This window comes from Miniopterus natalensis, chromosome 15 (assembly GCF_054644295.1).
Source record: "Miniopterus natalensis isolate mMinNat1 chromosome 15, mMinNat1.hap1, whole genome shotgun sequence".
Classification (NCBI taxonomy): Eukaryota; Metazoa; Chordata; class Mammalia; order Chiroptera; family Miniopteridae; genus Miniopterus; species Miniopterus natalensis.
Genome location: NC_142095.1, coordinates 40,004,584 through 40,021,589, shown reverse-complemented (window position 1 = coordinate 40,021,589; position 17,006 = coordinate 40,004,584). Strand labels below are relative to the sequence as shown.

The window sequence follows — 17,006 nt, the reverse complement described above, 5'->3', positions numbered from 1 at the left end:
GCGGAGGCGGCGCGTCCAGCTTCCGCGGGCACCTACCGTGCGCGCGCGCGCCTGCGTGTGACTCGTAGGGGACCGTCTCCCAGCGCCGCATGCGTCTCCGGGAAGCAGAGCCTCGAGTGAGGACCACATTGGGGAATTTGGGCCGGTTTTAGTTCTCCCTCAACATTTTTCGTCAGAGACGGTGGGAGAGTCCCTACTGCTGTTGCCTTTTTTAGTTTCTCAAGTTAGCACCTTCCCAAGCCCCCTGGAGCGCCCAGCGTGCCCCCGCCAGCAAAACGGTGCCGGCTGCTCAGGTCTGCGGCCCCGGGTTGCGTCTAACCGGGCTCTGCCGGCTCGTGGAAATTCGTGGGCCGTAGACTCGAAATCACTTCTCTGGACACTTGGATATCAGTCTATTAAGCTTAAAACATGTGACTTTGCTGCCAAATCATCACTTCTTACCTGGTGTTGAAGGACTGACAAGCCACAGTTTAGACTTCCATATTTCTTTTAAATCACAAATGAAAACACCTTTTAAAAATCGGAATACACTATGTTGGTAACCAATTAGCATTTCTATTTGGTGGAAAAGTTTTGGGAGAAACTTTTAAAGTAGCTTTTTCAGCCTCTAATTTTACGGCAGAGAAAAGTGAGGCGCTGCCGCCGGAGCGTGATGCGGACCAGAGCTGCTGCCTCTGTCGCCTTCCGCAGCCTCACTCCGCCTCGGTTATTTCTCTGTAGAGTTAGAAGCTTTCGTTACAGACAAAATGGCAAATCACCGTGTCTCTAAAAATCGAACCTGTTCATCCCACCAGTCCAACGCATTTTTTTATTCAAGAAGTGTTGAGTCAAGAATATTGGTTTCCACAGATACGTCGGAACAAATCGAGATACAGTGACAGGAACGGACGTTACGTATTTCCAACTAACGCTGGATTTTCCTGAGATCTCTTGCATAAGGATAGACTAGGGTTTTAAATGCTCTGCAAGGCAGACTTGCAGTAGTTTCACAGAATTATCCTTGGCGTTATAAACGTTCAATGAAAACTCTCTCTAGATTGTTTATCAACTGGTCACCCTCTGGGAGGATCTTTGGTTTTTGAAAGGCGTTTGGGAGCCAGTTCTTTCCCAGTGTTGCTGGTTCCCAGCTGCTCCCATGTACCCACAGCATCCACAGGTCCCAGCGACCCAAGTCTGTCCGATGTTTCTGTTTCACTCCGGCAGCACAGCAGCATGCGACCCGGCTCCAAAGGACGAAGACTTTCGAGGTAAGTGAAGTCCTTGGTTGAACTGTCCTTTAGATTATAAGTGAAGGAAAAGAAAGGTGGTGGCCATTGGCAAGAATCAGGAGTAAGGGACAAGTGAAAACAAAGTGTAAGAAAAGAAGAGTGATTCTATGATGTTGCTTGGCCAAACCAAATAATTTCGGTGAAGAATTCTATTAGGTATCTGAATTATCTGGGTGGGGCGTTGTCAAGTTAAATGGTTTCCACCTTTGTATGTCATGTGCTTCTAAGCTGTATTTTTGTAATGGATTCTCAAGAGGCTGTTATATTATCAGGGAGGCGCAAGGAATTCTTACCAGGCTCTGCTGATTAAAAACTGAAACAGACAAAAACAAGTTGACGTTCAATTGTGTAGAGAGGCAGTTTAGTCCAATTACAAAGCTAGAAAGAATTTTAAAAGGCCTTTTATTTGCATTCTGTATCTTTAGGCTACTGTATACTTTTCTCATCCAAAAGGATGACTGTGTTTTCTATTTTAAAACATCTCTAAAGCTGCAGAATTACTGCCTCCTTTGACAACCAATTCAAGTTTAATCAACCTAAATTCTGTACAGTTGACCAAACTCAGTTCCTTTTATACAGGAAATGAGGCTTGTTCAGAGAGAATGCCTCAGGGGTTACTGGAGACTCACATGTGGGTAGCATAGTAAAAACGTTGGCCAGCTGGTTAATTTTATGGAAGGCAAGGCAGGATTAAACAACATTCACCAAAGAATTCTTTGAGATGTTTCACACATATAATTTACAATAAAAGGACATACAATCCTGTAAATAGATTTGTTAATTATTAGTCTTCTTAAATTATATTTGATCTTATAATTGGGTTTTTACATGATACTCCTTGAAGTTCTCCTCTGTGGTCTATAATAGGAAAGAATCCAACAACACAAATGAGCTGATGCTTTACTTCTCAAAATTATCCCCCTAGGTCATACAACTCATCTAGGGAAGGTTGTTAGAATACAGATTTCTTAGCACAGCTGGAAGATTCTGATGCCAGAGGTCAGAAGTGGGGTGGGAGTCACCCCAGGTGAGTCAAAGCAAATACCCTATCCGAAAAACCCTCTCTGAAATGGAGAAGAGCCGTTTTCCTTCCCAAAATAACCTTGTATTTTTTTAAATATATCTTTATTGATTTCAGAGAGAGAGAGAGAGAAATATCAGAGAGATTCATTGATCAGCTGCCTCTTTCTGGGGATCGAGCCCGAAACCAGGCATGTGCCCTGACAGGGAATCAAACCGCCATCTCCTAGATCATAGGTTGATGTTCAACCACTGAGCCACACCAGCCGGGCAATGGCCCTGTATTTTAGAAAATTTAAAGAGTCAAGTAAACATTTAGGAAAGGGGGTCTAGGTTCCAGCTGAGAATGGCGGGAGGAGCTCGTTTCCAGAATCACCTGGAGAGTATGGGAAGCCTCCTGCTCACAAATATCCCCTGAAAGACCCAATAAATCTGAAATTCTGAGGAATTCATACTCCTTTTAAAAGTATAATGTATAATATAAGTAATTCTGAATGTTACCTATTAAATCACTTTTTAATGGACTCACTTTAACAGATAATTCAATTATTTTCTTAAAATTTTTATTTATTGACTTGAGAGAGAGAGAAAGAGAAACATTGATTTATAGTTCCACTTATTTATGCATTCATTGGTTGATTCTTGTATGTGCCCTGACCGGGGTTGGAACCCACAATCTTGGCATATTGGATCTGACCAACTGAGCTACCCAACTGGAGCTCAGTTGTTTTCTTAACATACAGCTGAGATGAACCAAATTCAAGAAATGAGCATATTAATTGGTAATTTAGAAAACTGAGTCACTTCCTTCCATTCACTTTAAAACAGAACCAGTGGTCAACTAGGGGGAAGCTTTGGGCAATTTGAGGGTAGAATCAAAAGTCCTGAGGAGATTTCAAAAAGAGGTGAATGGGCAACAAGAACCAACAGATTCTTCATTGTGCTGCTGAAAACCATCCTCTGCTTTTGACCTTGATGTTGATATTGCTTTTGCTCTTTGCCACAGCATCCTTAAAATGCAAGGCAAATTCTGTAGCTTCTACTTTCTTGACTGTAAAAAGAATAAAACTTTATTCCTAGAATAATTGTATATGCTTCTGTTTCTTTCATGATTGCCTTGATTCTTTTTTGGGAGAAGACGACATTACTAAGTTTATTTCTTTGGCCAGGCCAAGAACTTTGAAACAAAGCAGAGTCCTTCTCATTTCTGTGGAGAGGTGGAATAAAAGCCTGGGCCTGAGCTCATGGACATGGGCAGTGGAGCCGGCCTAGCTGTCTTTGAATCCTGGCTCTACTCTTTACTAATTCTGTAATTTGTCTCCATTGTGTCATCTGAAAAATGGGACCTGGCCTAGAGAAGCTACATTATAAGGTTGTGAAGATGATTAAGAAGTTTTCAGAATAGTGCTAAGCACAATAAGCATTCAATAAAAATTAGCCCATTGTCATTATCTAATCTTAAATATTAAATATTTTAATGCTTTTAAGGCAGCTTCGTTTTCTTCATTTTTCCCTTTTTTTTATATATCTGAAGAAACCAATATTTTCTAAGTTAGAAGACTGTACTAATTCTTTTAGAGAACCCTGATAGTATTTTAAATAACATTACCATTACCCTTGCTAGTGTTTTATCACTTTGACTTAGGGATTTTTATGGCTAAAACAAAAATTTAAAAATCAATAAATATGTATTTTGATATTCTGGAGACTGGTTGTAGGTACCACGACAGCAAAGGCTACTCTCCTGGTTTTTGGGTTTTGGCAGTGGGGAAGGGGCTATGCCCTAAGGTAAAAGACATGAGATTTAATTGCTCTCCTACCCCCACTAGAATTCTGGGGCAAGTCAGTGGAGAAGAGGTGGCCCTTAGAGAAGTCAGTATGTTTCACACTGTTTAATCATTGAAAACATTTTAATTTTTACAGAGATCAGTAAAAAAAACCACAATAGGGAGAATTTGATTAAACCATGGCTAATGCAAATAAATCTCAGGGTTAATTAGCACATCTTTCCAAGAACACTAGGTGGTGCTATAAATTTAGTTTCGAGATTGAAAGTACTACCTCAGGAAATGGTTGCCTTTATTCTACAAATATTTACTAGGTAATGAACAAAATATTAAAAATCTCTGCCCTTGTGGGGGTGGTGAAAATAAAGAAAAATGATAAAAAATAAACATAGTAAGTCATTAGAAGTACAGTATATTAGAAAGTGGTAAGTGCTATAGAAAATGGAGCAGGGAAAATGGGGTAAGGAGGCAGTTGCAATTTTAAAATGACTCGCCAGGGCCAAGGCCCTAAGACTTCAGACCGCAGTGGTCAGGCTTGTTTCAAGAATTGCATAGAGAACCAGGGTTGCGGGAGAGGAATGGGACAGGGGGAGTCTGGCCCAGAAGAGGGAGGGAGAGGAGGCCAGATTGGATAAAACCTTGTGTCCTTTTGTGAGGATTTTGACTTTTACCTGGTTTTAGATAAAAATACCTTTAATAGAAGTTGTGATTTGAAAAAATGTTGAGGAAGCTGAATTAATTAGTCATACAAATTATGGGCAAATTAACATTGTCTATAGTAAACTTGGTAGTTTATGAGCATTTTTAATATAATCATAAGCACACCTCACAAAATTAATATTAATTACTACCTTCTTTTTTAATGGTTAAAATGATAAATTTTATTATATATGTTTTACACAATTTTAAAAGTTGAACGTCTCAAATGCGTGAGTGTGTGGGTAGGTCTAGTGCTTGGCCTTTTGATTACTGTCTCCTTGATCATAATGAATTCCTTGAGGGCAGAAATCATTTCATCTCCTGGGTACCTTCTGCACCCCTGATATATGCCAGAGTTTAACAAGTGTTATGATTCAAAAGCTTGTTTTTAAGTTTATAAGAACCATAACATTTATTCCCTAGAAACAATGTTATAAATGCCAATCAGGTTCTCCCATTTAATCTGCAATGATTAGATTAAATGGCACTAAAGCGCAGGTCTGAGCCTCTCAGAGGCCTAAATCCTAAACTGTTTTATCTTTGAATATTGAGTCTGGGGAGAGCCTGAGTCTATTTTGGCCTAGCCCTGAGCTGCCTCATTCTCACTGTCAGTCTGGGAGAGACATAAGGACAAGGGCTAGACTGGGTGGGAGTGTTCATTGATAAAGACTTCTTAGAAGGAAATATGGCAGCATGCACCAAAAAATAATATACTCTTCAAAGAATTTTTTCCATGGAAATACTGCCTGTGTGCTAACATGTATGGTGTTCATTGCCATAATGGACAGATTGACATAATGCAAGGTGTTCATTGACATAATGTTTGTTATAGTAAAATAAAAGTTGGAGACAACTCTAAGTGCCCATTATCAGGGGTGTTGTTCAGTAAATTATGGTTCATCCACTTGATGCCTAATGCCAAGCAACTGTAAAAGAATGAGCTAGAGCTGTAACGACTGACAGAGTCTGGAGGGTAGGGTGGGGGTGGGGCCCCGAGGCCACTAGCAGAACAATACACGTCTGACTCCATGTGGATAAAAACATGTCTGTGTGCAGCTACCTATTTATGTGACGGCATTTAAAAAATACAGGAAGGAAAGGCACTAAACTCTGGTAACCAGTGGGTTGGGGAGTAAAAATGGGGTAGAATTGAAAAATGCATTTGTGTTTCAAATGATTTTATATGAATTTTTAAAATCAAGGCCCTACTATGTGCAAAGCACTTTACTGAAAACAGTTTTAACTGATTTAAATGTAAAAATATGAAACTGTGTTCTTGAGATTTGGTTTTTAAATGTTATAAACAAAGAGAACTTATTCAACAAACCTTTATTTAATATCTCCTGTGTGACAGGCACTGTGATGGGTGCTAGGAGAGACAGAAGTATGTATGGAACAGTCTGAACTCTCCCAAACCTTGTAATCATTGGGAAAGATGCCTTGTGTCACAAGTAACCACAATGGAAGGACAGAGTGCCACAGATGTGAATTGTTCAACAGGACTCAGGACTTTTAAATTTTAAGCTCAGGTTTTTAAAATGAATCCTCATCTCACTTTTTATTAAATTTTAGTTACAGAATGCCATAATGTCTTCTAATTTTTGGATTACCCTGGAGTGATATATAAGTGGTTCATAGAAAACTGGGAATACCTTTACACGCTAAAAGCCAGAGGGGAGGGAGGTTGGAATGGGTGAAAAAGGTGAAGGGATTAAGAAGTACAAATTGGTACTTATAAAATAATCACAGGGATATAAAGTACAGCATAGGGAATACAGTCAATAATATTATAATAACTATGTATGGTGCCAGGAGGTCACTGGAAGTAGCAGAGGGAGCACTTTGTAAAGTATATGATTGTCTAACCACTATGTTGTACACCTGAAACTAATACAAAATACTATTGAATGTAAACTTAGTTGAAAAACAAAAAAAATTTTTTAAAACAATGGCAACAATAGTAAACCCACAGCATTTACATTGCCTCTCCAATTCACAGATGTCCTCTTCCTGGTCCCATCCATCCATCCATCCATCCATCCATCCATCCATCCATCCATCCATTCGTTTACTCACTCATTCAACAAATATTTATTGAACGTCTGCTTTGGCATTGTTCTAGGAGACACTGAATGTATAACAGTAAAAAATAAACTTTTATTTTTGAACATTTAAAAATACTGACAGTCTCAAATAGGACAGTGTAATTCTTATGCAAAAGTAAAGTACAAATGTCATGGGAGCTTTGCTTATTGCATTTCTATCTTATGCTCACGAACTGTGAGCATAATAATTATATGGCTGATTTATAAAAATCTCTGCTAAAACGCCTAAGACATTAGGCATTTTTCCTGATGTTAATGATTTGGGACTTAATTGTAATTCACAATTAGAAAATGAGTTATCAAAACCTGGGTGGATTTATAAGTTATAAAACAAAACATAAACCTCTGAATTTTTACTTTATCTTCATGTAGATGTTTATAATATAGACTGTACAATTTTATGATTCCTAGAACCTCTTCAAGGTCAATTGTCAAACTTTTATTTCTCATATCACAATAACTGTTAAAAGACATTGAGGATATATCATTTGCAAGGTCTCACAACCTTTTTCTTAACTGATCAGTACACTTTGATGTTTATATCATGAGGTGGCTGGTGAAGGTATTAACAGTGGCTGTTACTTGATCAAGTCAATAGGACAGGGCGTTTGCAAACAGAATATCCAAGTCAAGGTCCTGCCACTTGCTAGTTGGTGACTTCTGTAAATTATAACTGAACTCTCAGTTTCTGGTTTCTCAGCTACATGTAGTAGAGGATTTGTGAAAGGATTAAATACATATATGCTAAAATGCTTTAGAAGCTATAAAGCAATATAGATATGTTGTATTTTTATTCATTATGACATTATTCTAGATAAATAGCATTTATTAGAAGCCAACAGTAGATGTTATATTAATAATGATGAAACCATGTTCTCATGTCAGGAACAAAAGAAGGGCATCTGCTTTCATCATCACTACTTGCAACATTATTCTGTGCTTCTAGGGGGATGGAGGTTCATCATTGTCTAACAGAACTTTCCACAGTGATGGGAATGTTCTCTGTCTGTGCTGTCCAATATGGTAGCCACTGGCCACATGTGGCTATCTAAATTTAAACTTTAGTTCCTCAGTTGCACTAGCCACATTTCAAGTGCTTATTAGCCACATGTGACTTGTGGCTATCCTATTGGATAGTGTAGATATAGATCATTTCCATTATCTTAGAAAACTTATTGGATTAGAAGTTCTGTTGGTCTGCAATTATAGATTAATGTTTAATATCTATCCATCTATCAGTCTTATTTATTTTTTATTTTAAAGTTGCAGACATCAACAACTCCTCCCTTAAACTCTTCAGCATGCTTATCATTAACTAAAGTTCAATATTTGCTTATACTTTAGTAGATAAAATTTTGCGTACAGTGAAGTGAACAAATTTTAGAGTACCAACCAATGAGAACTAACGAATGTATACATCTGTGTAATCCAAACTCCAGCAAGATATAAAGCATTACCATTACCCCCCCAGTTTCATCATTTCTTCTTTCCATTTAGTCTCCACCTCCACCCCCACTTTCTGATTTTTTTCAATATAAACTAGTTTAGTTTATTCTAGAGCATCACATAAATGAAACTATACTTTTTAATGAATCTATTTTGTAGATTCTTAAGATTTTTCTATGTAATCAATCACGTCATCTGTGAACAGAGACAATTTACTTTTAGCTTTCTGATCTATATGACTTTTATTTCTTTTCTTTGCCTTATTGCACTGGCTTAGATCCAATATAGTGTTAAATAGAAATGCTTAAAGTGAACATCCTTGCCTTCTTCCTGATCCTAGGGAGAAAGCATTCAGTATTTCACCATTAAATATTATGTTAGCTGATTATTTTTATAGATGTCCTTTATCAAATTGAGGAAGTTTCTTCTAATCCAAATTTGCTGAAAGATTTTTTTTTTTTTACATCATGAATATTTTTCTGCATTTGTTAATGTGATCATGATTTTCCTTTTTTTCCTGTTACTATGATGAATTGCATTCATTGATTTTTTTATTATTATTTTTTTAATATATCTTTATTGATTTCAGAGAGAGGAAAGGAGAGGGAGAGAGAGATAGAAACATCAATGATGAGAGAGTCATTGATCGAGCCCACAACCTGGGCATGTGCCCTGACCGGGAATCGAACCTTGATCACCTGGATCCTAGGTCAACGCTCAACCGCTGAACCACTCCCGGCCGGGGGCATTCATTGATTTTTGAATATTAAACCATCCTTGCCTTTCTGGGAAAATCCCCACTTAGTCATAATGCATTATCCTTTTTGTATGTTTATACATTCAATTTGCTAATATTTTAAAGAACGAAAAAAAAGTCTGCGTTCATGAAGGATATTTATGTATAATTTTTTTTTAATTTTTTATCAGGGTTTTTCAGGCCTTATAAAACAAATTTAGAAGGGACCCCTTCCATTTTCCGAAAGAGTTGTATAAGATTGGTGTTTGTTTAAGACTGTTCTTTAAATATTTGATAAATTTCACCAGTGAACTTGGGAAAGAGCTTGATAATCAATTTGATTTCTTTAATAGATATTTGGCTAGTCATATTTTCTATTTCATCTTGTCTTAGTTTTGGTAATCATAGTTTTTATTTATTTTTATTTTTTAATATATCTTTATCGATTTCAGAGAGAGGAAAGGAGATGGAGAGAGAGAGAAACATCAATGATGAGTCATTGATCAGCTACCTCCTGCACGCCCCCGACTGGGGGTTGAGCCTGCAACCCAGGCATGTGCCCTGACTGGGAATTGAACCCCGATCGCCTGGATCCTAGGTCAACGCTCAGCCGCTGAACCACATCTGGCTGGGCAGTAATCATTGTTTTAAAATATATTTATTTATTTTATGCACATTGTTGAATTTATTGGTATAAAGTTGTTCATAATGTTCTTTTATCTAGTTAATGTCTGTGGCCTCTGTAGTGATATCACCTCTTTATTCCTAATATTGGTAATTTGTATTCTCTCTTTTGTTCTTGATCAGTCTGCTTCCAGGTTTTGTTTTGTTTTTCTTTTTCAATCCTCACCCAAGGATATTTTTTCCATTGCTTTTCAGAGGGAGTGGAAAAGAGAGAGAGAAACATCGATGTGAGAGAAACATCGATGTGGGGTTGCCTCCCACATGCACCCCAACTGGGGTCCGGGATTGAGCCTGCAACTGAGGTACGTGCCCTTGGCTGGAATCAAACCCAGGACCCTTCAGTCCACAGGCCAATGCTCTAACCACTGAGCAAGACTGGCCAGGGCTGCCTCCAGGTTTATTAACCTTAATTAGAAGTTTAGAACTTTCAGCTCTACTTCCTAACCTCAGGGAAGATGAGAAGGGCTGGAGATTGAGTTCAATCACCAATAGCCAATGATTTAAACAATCATGCTTATGAAATGAAACCTCCACAAGAGTCCCTAAACAACTGGGTTCTGAGAGCTTCCAGATTGCTGAATACATTGAGGCGCTGGCAGGGCAGTGGCCCAGAGAGGGCATAGAAGCTTCCTTCCCCCATACCTTGCCCCATGCATCTCTTCTATTTCACTTTTTCTGAGTTGTGTCCTTGATAATAAACCAGTATACATAAGTGAAGTGCCTCCTGAGTTTTGGGAGCCATTCTACCACATAATTGAACCTGAGGAGAGCTCATGGAAACCCTAGAATTTCTAGTCAGTTGGTCAGAAGTACAAGTGGCAACCTGGGATTTCCAACTGGCTTCTGAAGTGAGGGCAGTCTTGTGGGACTGAGCCCTTAATCTGTGGGGTTTGTGCTAACTCCTGGTAGTTAGTGTCAGAATTGAATTGAATTGTAGGACACCCAGGTGTTGTCTGCAGAGAATTGGAGAATTATTTATTATGGAAAACTCATACACATTTCATGTTAGAAGTTTTGTGAGTAAAAATTCAGATATCCTGGTCAGTGTTGCTCAGTGATTAGAGTGTAGCACCGAAGGGTTTGATTCCTGGTAAGGGCACATACCCGGGTTGCAGGTTCAATCCCCAGCCCCAGTTGGGCACATGCAGGAGGCAACCAATCAATGTGTCTTTCTCACACTGATGTTTCTCTCTCCCTCTCGCTCGTTCCTTCTCTCTCTCTGACTCCTCTCTCTCTCTATCCCTCCCTTCCACTCTTTCTAAAAATCAATGGAAAAATATCCCCAGGTAAGGGTTAAGGAGGGGGGTGGGGGGACTGCTCAGATTGTCCTGCCAGTCCCAGCTTAAAATTCTACCCTGGCTTCCCCTTGCACTTGAACTCATTACAATGGTTTTTATAAAAGCCATCCATTATCCAGCCCAGCCTGGTTCTCCAAATAATAGCACTCACTTCCCTTTGGCTATTGCCTTTTCTTTCTCAAATATTCCAGTACTTTTCAGCTGTAAGACCTTTGTAGTGCTGTTTCCTCAACTGGAATGTCTTTTCTCAATATCTTGGCATGCTGACTTTCCCATCCTCAGCTTCAGCTAAAATGTCACCTCCTTAGGGAGGCCTGCCCAACCATTATACTTAAAGACCCTCTCCCCACCTACCCCACCCCTCCAACCCACCCCCTGTTAAGTTTCATCACCACCACCTTGTTTATTCCTTTTAATAAGTTTATCACTCTCTGATTACCTTGTATTGTTTATCACTGCTCTCTAGCACCTAGAATGGTGTCTGGCACGAATTAAGTGCTCTATAAAAATCTGTTGAGTGAATACATGAGAAAACATTTACCCCCATTTTTAGAGAAATTCTTTCCTACCTTCGATTTTCATCAACTCATCCATATATAAACTGGTATTATGTAAATCCAGGTAAAATCAACTCAAGATGAGTAACAATATTGGAATGTCCTGTTGATAAAGAAGAACTTGGGGACTGGCCTTGATTCAGCATGTGCTATAGCATCCTTTCAACTTGCCCCTCCGAGGCGCCACTCTGCGGGGGTGAGAGTTTCAGTGATGATGCAGCTGACCTGGTCCTCTGCTTCCTTTTTTCATTCTTCTGATCAATGTGTGAAATAATTTACTTATTTATTTACTGTTGCCTGTTGCCTGTTTTTCCACTCCTGCCCTACCCGGCACCATGGTGAGCTCGGTGAGGAAGAGGATCCTATTCTGTTTGTTCTGGTACCGAGTAGGTGCTCAACCAACTGTGGAATGAGTGGATGACTGTTTCAGAGGAGAATCTGGGAAGGGCATGAGTCCTCTCTTCCCCCAAGTCTTCCCAGATTAAGATCACCCCCATTTTTGCACAGCCTACCTACTATATATGTAAAACCCCCATGAAGTATGAATGTTTACTAGTTTATTCATTTTGATTTTTTAAAAAATATATCTTTATTGATTTTCAGAGAAAGGAAGGGAGAGGGAGAGAGAGAGATAGAAACATCAATGATGAGAGAGTCGTCACTGATCGGCTGCCTCCTGCACGCGCCCAACTGGGGATCGAGCCCGCAACCTGGGCATGTGCCCTGACCAAGAATCGAACCATGATCTCCCGGAAGCCAGGTTGATGCTCAACTGCTGAGCCACGCCCGGCAGGGCTAGTTTATTCATTTTGAGCTTGACTTTACTCATATATCTACACACCCATCCTCTGTGTGCCTGTTGATGTTTTGTATGTGAATCTTTTGTTCACTCCTGAGCTTGCATAAGGATAATTTAGCATAATATTTATGACATCATGATAGGATAAAATCTGATGAAGTTGAGCTCCATCCTGTAAAGGCTATTTCCTCTATAAGCAGAGACTACTTTTCCTTAAGAAAAGTCCAGTAGTTGTATAAAGGCATGATAAAACTGATCATCAAGTAGGTACTGGGAGCCCTGGCTGGTTTGGCTCAGTGATTAGACATCAGCCTACAGACTGAAGGGGGTCCCAGGCTTGATTCTGGCCGAGGGCATGTACCTCGGTTGCAGACTCAATCCCTGCCCTGGTCAAGGGCAGGAGACAACCAAATGGATGTGTCTCTCTCACATCCATGATTTCCTCTCTCCCTTCTGCTCTCTCTGAAAAGCAATGGAAAAAATATTCTCGGGTGAGGGTAAAAAAAAAAAAGGTACTGGAAGAAGAGTTGCAGCAGAGCACAAGAACTAAAAGTATACTTTTTGCAGGGAGTAGCCACTTGAAAATCTTCCCAGGTAGCAGCTATGTTTCTCTCTTTTTTAAAAAAATGTGTCTTTTTATTGATTTTTAGAAAAAGAGGAAAGGAGAGGGATAGAGAGATAGAAACATCTATGAGAAATATCATCGATTGGCTGCCTCCTAAAAGGCCCCTACTGGGGATGGAGCCTGTAACCCGGGCATGTGCCCTGTCCAGGAATGGAACCAGTGACCGGGCTATATTTCTCTTTTAATTTCAAGTTTTCTTAGGATTACAAAATTAAAACATTCTGTTCTTGGTTGTTTTTCACAAACCTGTTGTCTTCATGGAAACCCCCCAGTCCCTTGGAGGAAAATTTTTCTTTAAAAAAATACAGTACACTGTTCTTTTCTTTGAAATAACTATGGTGAGAGAAATTCTTCCCTTTAGGTTGAAGTCATGCTTTTAAATTGCTTGGAGGTGCTTACATATGAATCTTCATATAAACTCTCTCTGATTTAAAACAAAAGATGAAAGAAGGGAATTATCTCAGTAATTATTTAAAATACTTGGTGCAACTGTTCCTTATGAATTAATCCAGGCACTTGGAAGACAGTTACACTCAGTGTTAATAACATTGCCAACCTTTTCCAGTATGCTGCACTCCAAATACTATTGTGTTTTCATCGACATTTACTATTACATATGCATATGAAAAACAGGCATTTTCATCAGAATTACCGTAATAGCATTAAGAGATTATTACTTTTTCCAATTTCCTTGGAAGAAAATTCACTTAAATTAGATTATTTATTACTTGACTGCTTTCCTATCTTGCCTGTATGTTTAAGTAACTGAGTCCATGAAAGTATAAACTTCAGAATAAAAAGCATGATTTTATACATTAATGATTTCAAATAAAAGAGGAGTGCTAGTTTGTGGATCACTTCTTTAGAGAAAGTTAAGTCTGTGTTCTGCTTAGGAGAGATAACACTTTTTGTCCCTGTAGGTGGCCCCCCTGGTGTAGCCATTAGTTGCTAATTACTTGCAAACAAATAAACAATTAACTCCTCAAGCTGCTGGCTGGGTGTTCATTGACATGCTAAAACTTTCTAAGACAGGATTTTAATTAGTGACGTTCTAAATCCAGCTCCCCTGTCAGCGGAGCCCTAAGGTGAACTGCAGGAAGATCCCAGCCTTGTACTCGTGGGGCAGAGCCAGCCGAGAGGTGCACAGAGGCCAGAGCTGTCGACCTGTGCAGCCCACGCGAGGATGTCTCCCAGCCTTCAGGAAGGTGCTCAGCTTGGGGAAAGCAAACCCTCGCCCTGCTCCTTTTCAATTGAGAGCATTTTAGGACTGGACCAGAAGAAAGACGGTGTTCCATCCATGAAACCCCACAGGCCATGGGCAGACACCTGTAGCTCCTCAGGTATGCTTAATTTTTTAAACTCTTGGCTTGGCTTTGCACTGTTTAATATGGCTTTTAATTTTATACCACATAGAGTTAGAAGGAAACTGCAGTTTCATCCAGTTGCATAACTGAGGTATCTAGGACTTTTAATGCCTCTAGCTGAGTCCTATGGGAAATGAAAAGAATATCAGCCTTGAACCCAAGTGGGTACAGCGCTCACTCACAGGGAGTGCCAAGCGCCTGCATTTAGTTCAGATCTCTGTGTTTATTCCACACATCAGATATTCTAAGTCTTTTTTCACTGAAAAATAAATGCCATTCAGAGACCAAAATGTCCTCTATCGCCACTGCAGGTTCTTCATTTGTGTTTGTTTTTTGCTTTTCCGTTAATGAGAGAGGCCAGCTCTCTTGTGAAACCCAGAAGAATGCCACTATGAAAATTAGAGACAAGTTCCTGAAATTCTTGAAGAACTTTGTGGAATATAGGGTTGGACATCTAAGATGGGGTTTATTTTTCTGTTTTTAGAGAAAGATGTTAACCTATGTCTGCATGTCCCGAGCCTTCCAAATGGGATCTTGTTCCCGTGTACTCTGGATCACCCGGTGCCAGAAGAAAGAGTTAGGAAATATGAAAATTACTTTTCAGCCTCAGAAAGACTGTCTTTGAAAAGAGAGTTGAGTTGGTATAGAGGCAGAAGACCAAGAACTGCTTTTACTCAAAACCAGGTGGGAAGTTTTTTCAACTAATAAAGATAATAAAAAGGCTTTAACCAACACCCTGTTGAGCAAAAGTCCATTCGCTTTGGGATTTAAATTTAGGCCTTATTAATGAAACAACAGAATGTATAATTTTTAACAGTTTCTGGGTAGTCATTTAAAATTAAAAAAAGACATAGGGATTAATTGCCCAAGATTTAAATGAAATTATTTTGCTATACAAATTAAAGTCCATTTTATGATGACATACCAAGAATCAACATTTTAAACAACTATCTCCTGTCCTTAGATTGAAGTGTTGGAAAATGTCTTTAGAGGAAACTGCTATCCTGGCATTGATATTAGAGAAGACTTAGCTCGAAAACTGAATCTAGAGGAAGACAGAATCCAGGTAATTTTCAAAGTTAGTTGTTATTCCTGGTGACTGAAATGTTAAGAATAATGAAATAATGTTTCTGAGATCTGTTTTACTTCTCCTTAATTTTAGATCTGGTTCCAAAATCGGCGTGCCAAACTGAGGAGGTCTCATAGAGAATCACAGTTTCTAATGGCGAAAAAAACCTTCAACACAAATCTCTTGGAATAAATAGAAAACTAAATGTGAAGTTATCTCCCAGTTGCAGAACAGGAAGAGTCAATGGAAATATCAAGTTTTAAAAATGTGATGTTTTCTTTTCTGCATTTAATCTGAACATTGTCGCTTTCTGAAACTACATTGTAAATAATTACTCTATCATGGTACCTATTATACTTGGGCACTTTTAAATGTAATAAAGGCCTTTTCTATATATTTTAATAAACATTTTCAGAAACAGCCAGCTATTTTTTAAGTGAGCAAATTTAATCTAATAAATTAGTTTGCTAAAATCAGTAAACTCATGACTAAGTGGCTCCACAAACTGGATTACTGTATATTTACAAAATAATTCCAGTAAACTAATCTGAAGAATGGCACAGAGGTGTGATTTGTTTCAGTTCGTTTTCTTCAAATGCATTTTGATGCATAATTATGCTTTAATAGATTGTAGAATATGATTTATTCATAAATCTTTAGTTTCTCTTTATTTCTGGCATGAAGCAGTGAGAAATTTTCACCATATATCAATACAAATCCTTATAAAATGCAACTTCCAGCTTTTTTTAAAAGCAAAGTCATTATGCCAAAGTAGGAATATAAAAGTGTCAGTTGTCATATTCATACCATTGCACAAAAGAATTGAACTGCAAGTAAATGCAAATTTTTTAATGTTTTTTAGTTCATTTAATGCTGTACTTTAATTTCATTCATTAAAGTGATAATGATCATCTGGCTTATACCTGTTCCTAGTGTGGCGATTTCCAATCAGCTATATATTTTGTTACAAGCAATATGTTGACTGAGAAGGTAGGATAAGGCCTGCCTTGTGGATGTGCTCTGACATAGTTGCTGGAAATAATCAGGGCACTTTCTGGGACAAAAACTATGTGTTTTCTTTGCATTTGCTGTTGTACCTGTCAATTAAAGACACAAATAGGATTAAATAGCATCATAAGAAAGGAGTCTTACCACTGGAAACCTGGGTATTTGTTTTCCAGTTAATTAATGGAAGGCCAAAGTGGGTGTTCTTTTTGAAATGTTAGCTTGAGGGCTGTGACTTTGTCCCTGAAAGCCTCCTTCAACTTTGCCCATTTGGATTGAACCCTTCCGTGCTCCCCTTTTCTTTCTTTCCCATCCCTCTGTCCCTCTCTCTCCCAGTGATCATCAGAGTAGAAGGTTCTTATTGAATTTTTTTCTTTTTTCTTTCTTTTTTTCCTATTGCGTGAGAAAGATTAGAGGGAGTCTGCATATTATTGCTGAGGAAAAGTAGCATGACCCAGATTTAGAAGCTTTTAAAAATCATTTGGGGGCAGAGAGCTCTGTGTCCCAACAACTGGTCAGCAATAAGCTGCGCTTGTCCTGTTCC

The 17,006-nt window shown here is 38.7% G+C and overlaps 1 protein-coding gene across 1 annotated transcript; it reads left to right on the top strand.

Moving 5' to 3' along the window:
- The first annotated feature begins 31 nt into the window (after positions 1–31).
- Positions 32–16,368, top strand: HESX1 (HESX homeobox 1). The gene is made up of 5 exons (XM_016205500.2): positions 32–1,247; positions 14,086–14,364; positions 14,873–15,072; positions 15,353–15,454; positions 15,551–16,368. Exons 2-5 carry the CDS (start codon positions 14,208–14,210, stop codon positions 15,647–15,649), a joined length of 558 nt encoding a protein of 185 aa, XP_016060986.1. The 5' UTR covers positions 32–1,247; positions 14,086–14,207; the 3' UTR covers positions 15,650–16,368.
- Positions 16,369–17,006: the final 638 nt, after the last annotated feature.

Bases quoted from the DNA above. Each gene is read 5' to 3' on its own strand.
- HESX1 (XM_016205500.2), top strand. From the start codon at position 14,208: ATGTCTCCCAGCCTTCAGGAAGGTGCTCAGCTTGGGGAAAGCAAACCC. The intron at 14,365-14,872 runs GTATGCTTAATT...TTCTGTTTTTAG, and splicing joins AGACACCTGTAGCTCCTCAG to AGAAAGATGTTAACCTATGT. The intron at 15,073-15,352 runs GTGGGAAGTTTT...TCCTGTCCTTAG, and splicing joins CTGCTTTTACTCAAAACCAG to ATTGAAGTGTTGGAAAATGT.